We start from the raw sequence: 17,151 nt of genomic DNA, 5'->3' as shown, positions 1-17,151 counted from the left end.
ATTAATTGATAACAATTCAGATATCCATAGCTAGATTGTGAGGAAATTAGATCATAAGAATTATTCCTTTCCTTTTTCAAGAATATAATCTAGGTACACATGTAACGTTTGTTTCCAGAATGGTATTTCACATTCGGATGAACAGGCAGATTTGCAATAGATACAGAGGATTTACTGCATTAAAATGTCAGATTAGTCATCCAATAAATCTTCCTTTAAATTCTGTGTTTGCATTTGTTTACTTTTGCAGGAAATATATGAGCAGATTTTTCAGTTATATTCAGAAATTATTTTGAAATGCTAATTTGGTTATATAGTTATCAAATTGCTATGGGTCTAGCATTTGATTTTACTTCGGAGTCACGTGAGTGACTACGTGAAGAAGGCCCGTTCAGCCGCACGTGCGTCATTACGTCAGACGCATTGGTGCAGGACGACCGGTTGGGGCAACAGCTCCCCAGCCCGGTAAGTTTAAAGACAAGGTAAGCTGGTTTTTCTTACCTGTTTTATTCCCTGCAGGAACCTCTTGTTCCAGAGGTTTCCTGCCGGAGGATTCGTGAGGCCCGACGAGGGAACCAGCTATGGGCTGTGGGGAAACCTCGGTTCTTGCCGGCAAGCGCGGGTAGCTGGGTTGTCGGGTTTCACGAAGTCGGTCGCTGACGGGTGGTCAGTGGCTTACAGGCGCTCTGGGTGCTGGGAGGGGTTCCCTCCGATAGGCACAGAAACGCTGGGGATCCCAGGGAAGGGACCTCCAGTAGGCCGGGTGCGAGAGGGCATTTTCCCTCTGATATAATTATTTATTCTGGGACCGCCAGTAGAGCGGGAGTCGGGAGGGGGTTCTCCTCCGACAATATGAATATTTATGCTGGGGTTTCCCGTGGAGGGGACCGCCAGCAGGCTGGGTGCCGGGAGGGGGTTTCTCCTCCGACAATAAAATTTATGCGGGGGTGTCCCGAGGAAGGGGATTTCCAGTAGGCCGTGAGGGCTTTCCCCCCGATACGAGTAGATCTGGAGTCGGGAAGGGGTTTCCCCTCCGACAATATAGAGGGCTTTTCCCTCCGATATGAAAGTTAATCCTGGGGTTCCCGTGGAGGGGACCTCCAGTAGGATGGGATATAAATATATATGCCGGGTGTCGGAAGGTTTTTTCCCGATATACATATAGAGGCTGGGGTTCCCGGGTAGGGGAATCCAGTAATTATGCGGGTTTCAGACCGCAGGGGTCCCCAGGAAAGGGGTTAAACGGACCGGAACGGTCAGCCCTGGGGACGGTAGGGGTTTTCCCTCCGGTAATATACAAGGGTGCTGGGATTCCCGGGGGAGTGGAAATCCACCAGCTATGCGGTGCCCAGACCGCAGAGGTCCCCAAGATATGGGGGAAATCGACCCAAGTGGTCAGTCCTGGTGCCGGGAGGGTTCCTTTCCGGTAAAAATAAATAATGTGGAAGTTCAGGAGATATGGCAGTGTTGGGCAGATGGGGAGCCCTTGCCAGCAGTGCCTTGTAACAGGGCTGCATAATGGGGATGCCGAATATATGGCAGTGCCGACTTATTGCTCTAAGCCGTGTCAGCAGCACCTTGTATAAATGTATGGCAGCAGCACCTGGAGAAGGGCTGCAATGATGTCTCCCTCATGGAGGAGGTGAGCTTACTGGGGTATTTTCTGACCCTGAAGGGTGGACCTGTTGGAGAGGTCATGCCAGCAGCGCCTTGTATTAGGGCTGCTTAATGTCTCCCTTATGGAAGAGGAGAACATGCCGGGTCAGTGTAATCTGATGCGGAGGCTGAGAGTATAGCGTGGAGCATACCTCAAGGAATGAAGGGCACATGTCAGAGGTACGATTCTGGCAGCAAGGTTGCCATTACAACAATGCAGTGAACACCGCTATCAGGATATCGCTATTAGAGCCACCCGCCAAATATTCTATTCAGGTGAGACATATTCCACAGGCAAAACCTGAAGGGCGAAGCACATAGTTTAGGGGGAAAACGCACCCCACGGCTTCATCGGCAGGAAGCAGTTCACTGAAGCTGGTAGCAGCATTAAGCTGACCAGAGTTACTCTGGAACTAAGTGACCACGAACAAGTTGGTAAGATTTACAATTGGTTGGGCAACACACAAATAACTGAGACATTGTCATCTACTCAGAGGCATTTTAACCAGGTAACTGGACAATACTTGTATTCCAAGAAGGTTGGAATTTGTCCAGAAGAGTGTTTAGCCAGGTCCAGTATTTTTAGCCAGGTTGCCTTCGAGACAGGCTCGGAGATATGGGGAATTGTCTTTCAAGGCAAGGTCAGAATTATGGCAAGAGTTGTCTTGGGACATGTGAGAATTATCAGAACCGGGCCAGAGTTCTTGTCAGGGCAGACTCGAAATGATGGCAGGTGTGGCCTGTTCATTAAGAAAGAAGGGTGATCAAACTGATTTCCTAGGGGTTTTTCCATGTACAATGATCATCAGAGATGTTTGAAGGCATTGTTATGATGAGGCAAGTTAACAGTATGATAACAATAAATCATTCAAAGGACTACACAGAATTCAAAAACAATTGTGATGTATTGTCTGGATTATATTTTGATGCTCTATTTGACTAAAATCCACTCAGTTTCAAGCTAATTGAGGAATTGGTTTCTCCTATCCAGTACATTAGAAACATAGAAATTAGGTGCAGGAGTAGGCCATTCGGCCCTTCGAGCCTGCACCGCCATTCAATATGATCATGGCTGATCATCCAACTCAGTATCCCGTACCTGCCTTCTCTCCGTACCTGCCTTCTCTCCATACCCTCTGATCCCCTTAGCCACAAGGGCCACATCTAACTCCCTCTTAAATATAGCCAATGAACTGGCCTCGACTACCCTCTGTACCCTTAGGTTGTTATCAAATGGATAGTTGCCATTTGACTCTGCCCTGGGCAATAGATTGCAATCAATAGAACCCTGGAACAGCCTTGTGGTTATAAAGGAGTTCCTATTCATTAGATTAACTGACAATGTAATAGATGTGATGCAGCTGTGCATTTGGGAGAACTGACAGCATGCTTAATGACAAACAATAAGGGTCATGAAGATCATTGATAATACAAATTGCTATTGCCAGCTGAAGCTAAGAAAGCCACTATGATGGACAAACAGTATTCAGTATTGCTCCAGTAGTTGATCAATAAATATGTCATTATATTGCAAAAAAGATGCTATGGCTTAAGGTGGGAACATGCGAATGTCATCTCTAGTTGAGGTGCAGGAGATTTGTAATGAGTTATTAACTCTTCAGTATTGGTATCAACTATCTATAGACCCTGTGCATTATGGGTTAAAGAGTGATTGAGTGAATATGTATTAGGGCATGCTCAACTTCATGTTGATACACTAAGATGTGGCATATGATAAGCACGAGGGTGCAATCAGGAAAAAGATCCTGTAAAAGGTACATAATCTAATTTGTCACTGGAGTATCATTAAGTACAGATCAATGACAACACAGAATGGGTGTTGGACCACACCGAATATAGATATATTGTTTTCATGCTAATTAAAGGTTGTAAAATGTGTGGCATAACAGTGGTGAAAGATACATTCTCGCTACAAGCATGAGGAATGGTCTTTTATGTCTTCCTCCAAATTTGCTTTATGAGTCGGGTCCTGGAATAGTCATCAAGAGTCACTTTAGGTTCCAGCTGTGGAATTGGCCTATGCAGTTTGATTCCCGATTTGTCGGGAATAATAATAATGCAACATTATATGGTTATTTAAACGTAATTTGCTGGTCCAGCCTGCGGCTTGAAAGATCAGCCGTTGCATGATAAAATCAATATATGTTCTACAGATTCTCAATAGATTGCTTACGGCTTGGGTTTGTCATGCCTATTTTTGTATGTATTCACAGTGCTGGAATGGTACCAAAAAGCGGTATTTTGCTGCTTCAGGAGATGGGAAGCGTTTGTTTAATGCTCATGTTAGATTTTAAAATGGTACAGATTTTGAGTTATTGCAGTTCATTTAAATGGTCTTTAACAATATTGAATTATAGGATCATTAACTGTGCCAAGGGGCTTTCCATCAGACTAACTGCAGCTAACGAGGTCTAAGTTGTTAGGTTCACCTCGGATATCGAGTTAGTAAAGGATATCTGTTACACAGGTTTCCCAGGACAAGTACAATGCAGTATGGGAGATTGACATTGTGTAACACTATTTGAACCAGGGGGTTCCAGCTACATTCTTAGCTTTGATCGGACCTCATTAGGTAGTTATCCTCCTGACGCTGGTTAGCGCAACAGGTCACTCGCTACATTATTGTGACAGGAGAGGATGATTACATCTGCAAATATATGCATAGTATTTTATGCTATAATTAATTTAAGCAGAGCAGTAGGGGTGTCAGGTCTTAAAATAACTCAAGACATACCCAGGGATTTCTCGTTATGTGGGGACACACATATACAACAATACGTCAAGGTCACCAAGAGCCTTTGAGACTCTGAGCTAACTATGATTGTTAGTTACAAAAGACGTTATAAGAACCTATCTGCTCAGATCTTGTCAGGTGTTAAAACGGAGTTGAGGTATGCAGGAGTAGATACTGATCTGAATCTCGCTCCATCAGGGCTGCTATAACAGCAGCAGCAAGGGTTAATTATGTTCCGCTGGACCACATCATAACGGCTGTAGTGTGGTCAAACAAACAATATTTCAAACATGTTATAATAACCCGTTGCCAGACCAGAGGTATTCTCAATTTATTTTATGTTCTGTTATAGGTTCCATCCGGATGAGAGATGTGATTATTGTTATTGGTTATTTAACAGCATCAGCATGTTTAAATCTATGTCATGACTGTATGCATTATGAATATTTTCCCTCTTGTCAATGAGGTAGTTGTGGTTGTGTAGACTTGTTTTCTCTCGGCATGAAATCACAGAGCTTTGAAATCTTCACGTAGTCACTCACGTGACTCCGAAGTAAAATAGTAAGATTAAACAAGAACTTACCAGTTTGAAGTTTGATCTTTATTTTATGAGGAGTTACGATGAGGGTATACGTGCCCTCCGCTCCCAGCCCTCGTTAAGGTCATCTGGTAGTTCTAGCCTTCTTTCATCTTACTATCATACTTCAGTCACTGTTATTATTATCTGGGGGAGAGGGGTCAGTCTCAGTCTACCTCACGGCAGAAGGGGAAGAGTTGTACAGTTTGATAGCCACGGGGAAGAAGGATCTCCTGTGGCGGTCTGTCCTACATCTTGATGGAACCAGTCTGTTGCTGAAGGTACTTCTCATGTTGACCAGTGTGTCATGGAGGGGGTGAGCTGTATTGTTCAGGATGATCTGCAGTTTGAGGAGCATCCTCACCTCCAAGACCACCTCCGATTAATCCAACTCCGTCCCCAGGATGGAGCCAGCCTTCCTGATGAGTTTGTTGATCCTATTAACGTCCACAGCCTTCGCCATGCTGCCCCAGCACACGACAGCGTAGATGACACTGGCTACCCCCAGTTGGTAGAACATCTGCAGCATCTTACTGCAGACATTGAAGGACAGTATAGTCTCAAAATGTACAGCCGGCTCTGTCCCTTCTTGTACGGAGCCTCAGTGTTCCTGGACCAGTCCAGTTTACTGTCCACGTACCCTCCAAGGTATTTGTACTCCCTGGCAAACTGCACATCCACACCATTGATGGAGACAGGGGACAAGGGTGTTCCTCTCCTCCTAAAGTCCACCACTAACTCCTTAGTTTTGTCGGTGTTGAGCTGCAAGTGTTTCAGCCCACACCACTCAACAAAGTCGTAGACTACACCTCTGTATTCAGCTTCTCTTCCCTCACTGATGCAGCCCACAATTGCAGAAACAGGACGTACCAACCAGCGATCCTCACACATTAACACTACGGACAATTTAAAAAAACATTTTACATTGATACCATGCCAATTAACCTCCAAACCTTTATGTCTTTGGAGTGTGGGAGGAAACCGAAGTTCTCAGAGAAGACCCACGGAGGTCTTGGGGAGAACATCTCTGTACAGTCAGCACCCGTAGCCAGGATCAAACCCAGGCCTCTGGCGCTGTAAGGCAGCAACTAAACCACTGCACCACCGTGCCACCCTCAGAGCTGCATTACCGAGACTTGCTGAACCAAGATAGATATAAAGATGGTGCCTTCATGAGATGAGCAACAGAGAACGGAAGAAAATTAGCAAAAGAATGAGGGAGACATCGTACAATTGTTGTTATTTGAGTTAAATAGCAAATTTGTTTTATGATTCCCGGCCAGTTTTAAAATTGAAATGCTGATGTCACAAATTCAGTGCTGATTCCACAACTTAAATGGATGATTTGCATTTAATCGATCTAAAGTAATTTTATCCCAATTTCCCCAGGCAGTACTAATCTAGCCACCTCACCTTGTTAATAACCAATTGATTCTTAATTTCTGTCATAAAAGTGTATGTCAAAAGCTACCAGAGACCATTAAATCACTGGCCAATGTCGAAGCTTCAGTTTAGTTTACCGAGGTACAGTGAAAAGCTGTAAAGAGAGTGATATTTTCCCAGCATTCTCTTATAGGTCTTGGCCTGCATCACTAATGTTCTGTGGTCACTATCTGTAGGAAAAGATAAGATGAAAAATCCAAAGGGAAACAAGGAGAAATAATAATTATTTGGTTCATGTTTCATGAGAAGGACCGATAATTGGAGTTTAAAGAGATTTTCATAGACTTATTGCTGGTGAATTGTCTCATGTTTTTTTTTAATACATAGAATACATAATGGTTTGTATGATGCAGATAATCTTTTATTCAACAAGATAAAGAAATGACAGTTACAACAAAAAAGATTAATGCAGTGGAAAGTTTGTTGATTAATGGCAGCTGTCACAGCACTGCTGCATTCATACAGTATCCCTGACTGAGCTGTGATGGTGGGCCGATGGAAAACCTGGATGCTAAAGCTGCACAATAAATTCCTGCATATGTACAAGCTGGGCCGCGTTGGTCTGCCAAAGATACAGAAAAGCTTGGATTAAAGTCCAAGTGCCTTGTGACTTCGCAAATGAGAAGCCAACTAATTATTCCACACAGCAGGGTGATCCGTATTCTTTCACGATACATCCTAAATTCATTTAAACAATAAATCTGCATTGATGATAAATGAGCAGAGTTAATTTTCAGCCATGATCATATTGAAAGGCCGAATGGCCTACTCCTGCACCTATTTTCTATGTTTTCTATTATTTTTATTTCTAGATTCGGAATTGAATAACAGATTTTATATATATATGTGTATATATATATATATATATATATACACACACACACACACACACACACACACATATATATATATGTTCTGCTGCAGTACAATTACTCCTTCACCATGGCCATGAACGGCAAAGGCATTTTTCCCTAATTATACAATGACTAGATTGAGCTCAGTATTTGTTCATCTCTCTCTTGTTAAACTTTTTAAAACATGAAACAACAACCTCCAGAACTCATCAACAACCTAAAAGATATATATATATATATATATGCACACCTCTCCCCCCCTTTCTCTCTCCCCCCCTCTCTCTCCCCCCTCTCTCTCTCTCTCCCCGTCCCTCCCCCCCCCCCTCTCTCTCCCCCCCCCCCTCTCTCTCCCCCCCCCCCTCTCTCTCCCCCCCTCGCTCTCTCCCCCCTAATGTCCTGCTAATGAAAAAGGAAGCATTTTACTTCACTTCCCTCCATTTACTAATGATTACCCCTCTCACTTTGGTTTGGAAACCTGGCTAAAGAAAACAGTGGGCCATGTTTAAGTCAACTGGCCATACTTAAGAACCTAGAGTTTCTGCTATCCTGAAAATATCCAAATTAATAAATATCTTTTCAGCATTAGAAGAGCAGGAAATTACAAAGTGCCTTGTAACTTCAGTCAGCTGAAGATATTATTTGATTTTCATCACTATCTTTTTGCATTACTTGCCAGCAGGAAGGATTTCAACCGGTTCCTGTTTATATCGACATTTTTTAATCTGTTCTTTTAGATGCTCATTTACAATTTCTGTATAATTAAACAACTGTGCACATCTTTCAGCTTAACTCATTGAAAAATTAACTCTGGAAACCTTTTATTTGGCACAAGATGCTGAATTTGGCAATCTTGAATGGTGATTAAAATATCACGGAACATACTGTATGTCCTAACATACAACTGACAATGGATAATAGAAGATATATTTCTGTAAACTAAATCCAAAGATTTTTGCATGTCTATTTACTCTTACTGCTTTGCAAGCTTGTTTCTTTTTATTGAACAGAGGATTTTCTTTTGTTTGTCTTGCATTTTGGTATAATTAGTATTCAGTAAAGTCTTTGTCCTTAATAAACAATCATCTTTGTCCTATTTAAAGGAGATCAATTCAGATTGACTTGAGGACGGATCCTATTAAGATAAACTGGCACAATTAGATTAATTTTCTAAGACTCATTAAATGTTCATTAACGACGTCATTTACACAGATGTCCTGTAGTCAGACAGTCACCATTCTTTATTTAGAATTCATGGCGATTTAATAGTGTGGAAACGATAAACTGTTGCAATGAAATGCATATTTATTAAAAAAATAATTACCGGTTTCTGAATTACAGTGTAGAACATACACTGTCGGAAATGCACTGCAAAGAATGAACGAAAATATGATTGATTAAGTTATTTTAATATTATGGGCAAGGAGTCGAATCTATTTATAGAAATAATTACTGCTACTAAGAACCAAAATTCAGTGAACAACTGTTACCAAAGTTTTGGTTTTTAATATTCTCGGAATGTGACGGGGATAGTTGAGCGACCAGTTTATATTGCTGGTTATGAAAGTTGCTAGGCCAATGTAAATTGTAAGACAGTAGAAGGTTGATGTAATGACCTGCAGTTAAGTTTGTTGGCCAACTAAGATACAAAGTTGAGTATAAGGGTTCAAAGGGTAATTTATTGTCACATGTGCCAATTAAAGGGCCTGTCCCACTTGGGAGTCATTTATGCGTCATACAGATGGCGTGTGAAAATTTTGTACATCCCAAAATCCTGGGGCGCCACGTGCAATCGCGCGTCACTGCCTATGTCACCATGCACGCGTAATGCGCACCATGCGCACATCACGTGAATTATGTTGCGTAAATTACGCGCAAATGACGCACAAGCGGGACAGACCCTTAAGTTACAGTGATATTCGATTTACCATACAAAAAAAAAGCAACAAGACACAACCAAAGATCCTATAGCGGAGCAAGATAGGCTACTCCTGCGAAATGCAATAGACTGACGTGTAGTACGCTATGGAGGGGATCATGGGCATTTTTCCACGCCCATTTTAGTAACCTGAGCCTACCTGACCCGACCCGACTCGCAGTGTAATCAATGTTGTGGGGCAACAGTTTGTGTGGGTTAGATTCATAATTCTGTCAGTTCATACTTCTTGTCAACAATAAAATTTGATTCTGGTAATTGTCTTTTTTAATGTTTTTTAAATCATTTTTTTAAAAATGGTTCACAAGCAGTGTTTGAGTTGATTTTGTAGTAACCGGAACCGACCCGACTCGCAGGGTGATTGACATTGCGGGGGAAGTTTTTGTGCGTGATATAGGGTTAGATTCATAATTCTGTTAGTTCATAATTCTGTTAATTCTTGTTAAAGAATAAAATGTTTATAAACACACATACATGAAAATTATATAAATGTATATAATCATATAACACACACAATTATATTTCTTCTGATCCAATAATGAACTTTATTTCAGACTAGACAAGGGACATTAAATAAGAAACATTGTAAATAAGAAACATTGTAAACCTCCCCGCAACTTCACACACACTAGGCCTTATCTCCCCCCCCCCCCGGCACTCCCTCGCCTGCCCCCTCACTACAATGTCTCCCCCCCTCCTATGCCCCTCTCCCCGCTGCCCCGCACTCTCTCTCCCCGCTGCCCCGGGCCCCGCACTCCTTCTCCCCGCTGCCCCGGGCCCCGCACTCTCCCCGCTGCCCCGGGCCGCGCACTCCTTCTCCCCGCTGCACCGGGCCCCGCACTCCCTCTCCCCGCTGCCCCGGGCCCCGCACTCTCTCTCCCCGCTGCCCCGGGCCCCGCACTCCCTCTCCCCGCTGCCCCGGGCCCCGCACTCTCTCTCCCCGCTGCCCCGGGCCCCGCACTCCTTCTCCCCGCTGCCCCGGGCCCCGCACTCCTTCTCCCCGCTGCGGATCCAATCTTTGGCCGGAAGCAAGAGGGCGGAGCAAAATGGCGGAACAAGATGGCGGAACAAGATGGCGGGGGCAGGTTGCTAAAATGGGTCATAAAATCACCCATGAATCCGCCCATGAGCGTACTACACGTTTGCGTGAGAGTAATCCATCTTGCTCCGCTATAGGATCTTTGGACACAACTACATAAATGTTAACATAAACATTCACCACAGCGGATTCCCCACATTCCTCACTGATGGAAGGCAATAAAGTCTAATCTTCTTTCCTCCTTAATCTCCCGCGGACGGGGCAGTCGTACCACCTGCAGTCGGGGCGATCGAAGCTCCCGCAGCCGGCGATCGAAGCTCCTGCATTGGGGGCGGTCGAAGCTCTTGCGGCGTGGAGCTCCAAAAGTCGGTCCCTAACCAAGGACCGCCAGATCCACGGTGTTAGGTCGCAGTGCGGACGGAGATATGATACGGAAAAAAATCGCATCTCCGTCGAGGTACAAGATTTAAAAAAGTTTAAATGAGTTTCCCCAATCCCCACCGCCCACATAAAACAAAACTAAAGATATACTAAAGCATCAATTTAACACATACTAAAAAACAACAAAGAAGAAAAGGACGAGACAGACTGTTGGCGAGGCAGCCACTGCGGCGCCACCCGGTGGTATAGAACCTTAAAAAAAGAAAAATAATATGCTCTTTCTGAGTAAACTGATGGAATCTTTATATTTTTCATACATGACCTTTGGAACAAACTGCACTTAGCCTTGAAATTTGCTCACAAGAACTTATGGTTGTGTGCCCTTACACCAGCTTTCGTATGGCGGAGCTTAAGAATGCATACTTTCCTAATAATCATAACAGTACTCAAAGTTTTACCAGGAGATGATGATACATGAATGGATAAAGTATTTGTTTTCCATGACCAGTGCATATGAATGACTTTGTGCAATCTCACATTCTGAGTATAATCAGCAACTTTTTCACTGTTAAAAATTATATTTGTTTTAGTATTTATGTACAATAAGCACTGTCCTCTTTGAATGTACTGGAAAGGAACTATTTATTATGCGTTTAAAGATTTATGATAATTATTTTGTCATCGATTATTGTTTAGGATGTGGTATCAAGAAAATCTAAAGAAAGGTGCCTTTAAAACTACTTTTTGCCAAAATCTGCAGATATAAAAATAAATAAGTTGGAGTAATATGATTTGGGAAGTGAGGAGGTTTATAAGGTGATAAACGTATCTGAATAAAGTAATGATGTTTAAATGGTCTTTCTCATAAAATCAAACACAAGAACAGGGCAGTTCCCTCACCCAAGTATGGTGGGAGAATAAAAGAAAATGAGATGAAAATGCATCAAAACGGAATAAACATTAATAAGACTGTGCATGTTTTCTTGTTCCATGAATAAGGAGAAGGCTGGACCTTGCAGGAAGGTACTAAACTGGAGTAAGGCAAGTTAAACTAATGTTAGGCAGGAGCTCGGGAGTGTGCATTGGGAGCAGTTTTTAATGCATGTCCACATCTGACAGGTGGGAGTCATTTTAAGGACTGTTGATGGAAATTCAGGGCCGGCATGTTCAGGTTTTTCCAGAAGATTAAGATACATGGGATAAACTACGACTTGATTGTATGGATTCAAAACTGGCTTATTGATAGAAGACAGAGGGATGTGGTGGAAGGGTAATATTCCGGATGATGGTCTGTGAGCAGTGGAGATCCGCAGGGATCTATGCTGGGACTGCTGCTGTTTGTGATATATTTATATATGTGTATATATATATATATATATATAAATGACTTGGACATAAACGTGGATGGGTTGGTTAATAAGTTTGCAGGTGACACCAAGATGGCTAGGGTCACAGATTGTGAGGAAGACTGTTAAAGTATATAGTGGGATATAAATCAGCTACAGAAATTGGCGGAGGAATGGCAGATTGAGTTTAACCCGAGCAATGTGAGGTATTGCAGAAACAAGGAACTACAGATGCTGGTTTACTCATTTGCTCAAGTAACTCATTGGGTCAGACAGCATCCATGGTGAACACGGATAGGTGCCTTTTTGGGTCAGGACCCTTCTTCAGAAGTGAGGTGTTGCACTTTTGGTGGTCCAATGCAAGAGAAAAATATACAATTAATGGCATGAACCTTAACAGCATTGATATACAAAGGGATTGTGGAATCCAAGTCAATAAGTCCCTGAAAGTGTCAACACAGTAGATAGTGGTGAAGATAGTGGCATTGACTATAAGAGTCAGGAGGTCCTCGTACAGCTTTATAGGACCTTGGTTGGGCTGCATTTTGAATATAGTGTGCAGTTCTAGTCACCCCAATGCAGGAAGGATATGGAGGCTTTGGAAAGATTGCAGAGGAGGTTTACCAGAATGCTGCCTGGATTAAACGGTATTGACTAGAGGAAGAGGTTGGACAGACTTGGATTGTCTTCTCTGCAAGACCAAACGTTGGAGGAAAACCTGACAGGAGCTATTTCCCAGGATGGAAATATCAAATACTAGAGGGCATAGCTTTAAGGTGAGGGGGAAAAGTCTAAAGGAGATTTGTGGGGCAAGTTTTTTGCACCGAGGGAAATGTGGCTGAAATGTGCTGCCAGGAGTGGTAGGGGAGGCAGTTACGACAATGACTTTTAAGGGATTGGTACATGGATATGCAGGGAGTTGGAGAATATGGATAAGTGCAGGTAGATAAGGGTTGGTCTTGGCATCATGTTCAGCACAGACCTGGCCTGTTTCCTCTACAGTACAGTCAATGTTCTATAATTTGTATAATGTCACAAATTAAGTGTTATAATTGGGAAATGCTACCTTGGCAAGAATTCTAAAGATTCAGCAAAGCAAAAAGTATACAGAGGACTGGTTTTGATCCTTTTTATTTAAGTATTTTGATGTGTATGTTGATACCTTGGGTTATTGGTGTAATGCAATCTGATTTTCATTCCATTGCAACATATATCAGTGTACATGTTAGAAGAATCAATAAGTATATGTATTACAATTCAATTTTGTTAATTTACGATGCACAGTAAGCTTACTGATATTGTTGCTACATACACATCAGTTTGTAAGCAGTTGTCAAAATAGTTACCTGTTCATTTTCTGCTTTATCATGGGGGACAATGTAGCTTTGAATACTTTTGAGTTCACAATTCCAGACTTTCTAATATTTGGGCAGTGATTTTCTGTTTGTGAACAATTACTTAATCTTCTTCATATTTAATTTTTGTTAAGGGTGATTGAAGGGTGACAATATGTTTGATCTATGTAGACATTCAGTTGTTCAGCAGACACTAGGTTGCAACTGCTGGAATCTAGAGCAAAATGCAAACTGCTGAAGGAACTCGGTGGGTCAGGCAACATCTGTGGAAGTAAAGAAAGGTCAACTTTCAGGAGCAGTAGAGTGAATACTAAATGAAAAAAAGATGGCAGATAACATAACCTAATTGAAAGTTACAGTTATGAGTTATTCCTGTAAATTATTTTGTAGACGACGAGGCATTCTTTTAGGAAGGAGATGAGGAGAAAAGTCTCTAGTCAGAGGGTGGTGAATCTGGAAGGCTGTGGAGGTCAAGTCAGTGGATATTTTTAAGGCAGAGATAGATAGATTCTTGATTAGTACAGGTGTCAGAGGTTATGGGGAAAAGGCAGAAGAATGGGGTTCGGAGGGAGAGATAGATCAGCCATGATTGCATGGCGGAGTAGACTTGATGGGCCGAATACTCCTATCACTTATGACTTTAATGAGTGTGATTTGTGTTTTTTGCAGGAAATGTTCAGTTATCTTTCCAGTGAAATCAAGAAGTTGTCCGAAGCTCATGGTGAAAGACTTCTGGAGACCCCAAATAACCCTGTATCTTTGGGTAAATCTGTTTTTTTTTTTCATATATATTTTAAATTATGTAAGTGGTGGCGCTGCCTTGCAGCTGCGGCTCGTCTGCAGAACGTTTGTCTTTTTTTAAATGTTTCCTTTGTCCTGTTGTTTTAGTTTATTTCAGTTTATTTTAGTTGTGTATGTGTGTGGGTGTGGGGGGGGGGGTGGTGGGAGAACCTTGTTTTTTGTCTCTTCGGGGGGGAATGCGACCTTTTCTTGTCGTATCCACCGTCTCCCTCTGCGCTGAGGCCTAATGGCAGAGCTGGCGGTCTCCAAATGGGACCGACCTCGAGGCTCCGGAGGCAGAGCCAGGACTTCCCAACACGCGGCTGGCCGACTTCGGGGCTCTGGTGGCGTTGCGGCGGCAGCGACCCGACTTCGGAGCCTCGGAGGCTCGGCCGCGGGCCCAGTGGACGACAACATCGGGAGCTCGCAGGTCCCAGGTTGGTGATCTGTTCTCTGGAGCTCCCGCAACAACAGCTTCGTCCGCTGGATTGGAGGGTGGCAGCTTCGACCGCCCTGGGCCGCGGAGTTTGAACCAGCCCATTCGTGGAGCTCGGATTCGGCCGCGGGACTTACTTACCATCACCCGGCGTGGGGCCCAACATCGAAAGCTTGGATCGCCTCAACGCAGAGGGAGAGCAAGGAAGGAAGAGACAAGGACTTTAAGACTTTTGCCTTCCTTCACAGTGAGGAGGGTCTGGTGGACTCACTGTGGTGGATGTTAAATCTGTGTTTATTGTGTGTTTTGTTATTTTATTCTATGTTATGACTGCAAGGCACGAAATTTTGTTCAGACTGTAAAGTCTGGATGACAATAAAGGATACTTTATTTTACTTTATTGCGTAGGAATGAACTAAAGATGCTGGTTTACACCAAAGATAGACATAAAATGCTGGAGTAACTCAGTGGGTCAGGCAGCATACTATTATTGTGTCTGCTTGCCTTGAAATCTATACTATATTCTATGTATATTCACTAGCAATAACAACCCAATTTATTCAGTAATTCAGATTAAGCGACTGCAGGATATTAGCTCATCATTATTCGAACTTGAATTAACATAGATTGCACAGCTTTGATCTAAGGAATGGACTGTCCGGAAATACAAAATAGTCACACTAGAAAAATGTACAAAGAAGTAGTGAGAAGTTCCAATTTTCAAATTATTATTTTGCATTATTCAAGGGTAGCTAATGTTATCCCACTTTTTAAGAAAGGCGGGAGAGAGAAAACAGGGAATTATAGACCAGTTAGCCTGACATCGGTGGTGGGGAAGATGCTGGAGTCAATTATAAAAGATGAAATAGTGGCACATTTGGATAGCAGTAACAGGATCGGTCCGAGTCAGCATGGATTTACCAAGGGGAAATCATGCTTGACTAAACTTGTGGAATTTTTTGAGGATGTAACTAGGAAAATGGACAAGGGAGAGCCAGTGGATGTAGTGTACCTGGACTTTAAGAAAGCATTTGATAAGGTCCCACATAGGAGATTAGTGGGCAAATTTAGGGCACATGGTATTGGTAGTAGAGTGCTGACATGGATAAAAAATTGGTTGGCAGACAGGAAACAAAGAGTAGGGATTAACGGGTCCCTTTCAGAATGACAGGCAGTGACTAGTGGGGTACTGCAAGGCTCGGTGCTGGGACTGCAGCTATTTACAATATATATCAATGATTTAGATGAAGGGATTCAATGTAACATTAGCAAATTTGCAGATGACACAAAGCTCGGTGGCAGTGTGAACTGTGAGGAAGATGCTATGAGAATGCAGGGTGACTTGGGACAGGTTGGGTGAGTGGGCAGATGCATGGAAGATGCAGTTTAATGTGGATAAATGTGAGGTTATCCACTGGTGGCAAAAACAGGAAGGCAGATTATTATCTGAATGGTGTCAAGTTGGGAAAAGGGGAAGTACAATGAGATCTGGGGGTCCTTGTTCATCAGTCAATGAAAGTAAGCATGCAGGTACAGCAGGCAGTGAAGAAAGCGAATGGCATGTTGGCCTTTATAACAAGAGGAGTTGAGTATAGGAGCAAAGAGGTCATTCTGCAGTTGTGTAGGGCCCTAGTGAGACCACACCTGGAGTGTTATATGTGCAGTTTTGCTCCCCTAATTTGAGGAAGGACATTCTTGCTATTGAGGGAGTGCAGCGTAGGTTTACAAGGTTATTTCCCGGAATGGCCGGACTGTCATATGCTGAGAGAATGGAGCGGCTGGGCTTGTATACTCTGGAGTTAAGAAGGATGAGAGGGAATCTTATTGAAACATATAAGATTATTAAGGGTTTCGACATGCTAGAGGCAGGAAACATGTTCCCGATGTTGGGGGAGTCCAGAACCAGGGGCCACAGTTTAAGAATAAGGGGTAAGCCATTTAGAACGGAGATGAGGAAGCACTTTTTCTCACAGAGAGTTGTGAGTCTGGGGAATTCTCTGCCTCAGAGGGCGGTGGAGGTCGGTTCTCTGGATACTTTCAAGAGAGAGCTAGATAGGGCTCTTAAAGATAGCGGAGTCAGGGGATATGGGGAGAAGGCAGGAACGGGGTACTGATTGGGGATGATCAGCCATGATCACATTGAATGGCGGTGCTGGCTCGAAGGGCCGAATGGCCTACTCCTGTACCTATTGTCTATAGTCGATAAGTCTGGATCTTTTTCCATCTGCAGTTATCCACAGTAAACAAGGTTATTAAAGCAGTCATAACAGCGTGATAAGTAAAGCTGTTAACACTAGGAGGAAAAATAACGTACCTCGGATGTTTGAAATCTGAAATATAAACAAGATATGCTGGAAAATGTTTGTCAGGTTCGGCAGCTTTTGTACAGAGTTACCATTTTTTCCTGATAGTGACGTTTTGTCAGAATTATTCTATTTATTTTTCGTTTTTTTACACTAGAGGTCACTGCTACACAGCAATGTGTGTTTTTCTCACTGTTTACTTGTACATTAAAGCAGACTGGAGAGGTTGGGGGTTCGGGGGATGAAAGAAATGTCCGTTATTGCCGATTGTCTGCTATAAACGAGTGAAGGAG

The 17,151-nt window shown here is 42.9% G+C and overlaps 1 protein-coding gene across 2 annotated transcripts in view; it reads left to right on the top strand.

Moving 5' to 3' along the window:
- The window catches only part of sepsecs (Sep (O-phosphoserine) tRNA:Sec (selenocysteine) tRNA synthase), an 88,752-nt gene that overhangs the window by 59,924 nt on the left and 11,677 nt on the right, over window positions 1-17,151 (top strand). For both annotated transcript variants that reach the window (XM_033026430.1, XM_033026435.1), the window contains one exon: window positions 14,009-14,102. In XM_033026430.1, coding sequence (XP_032882321.1) covers window positions 14,009-14,102 — 94 coding nt within the window. The remainder of the gene's footprint in view (window positions 1-14,008; window positions 14,103-17,151) is intronic.

This window comes from Amblyraja radiata, chromosome 1 (genome assembly GCF_010909765.2).
Source record: "Amblyraja radiata isolate CabotCenter1 chromosome 1, sAmbRad1.1.pri, whole genome shotgun sequence".
NCBI classification, from domain to species: Eukaryota; Metazoa; Chordata; class Chondrichthyes; order Rajiformes; family Rajidae; genus Amblyraja; species Amblyraja radiata.
Note: the sequence above shows the minus strand (reverse complement) of the source record. Positions and strands in the feature narration are given on the sequence as shown.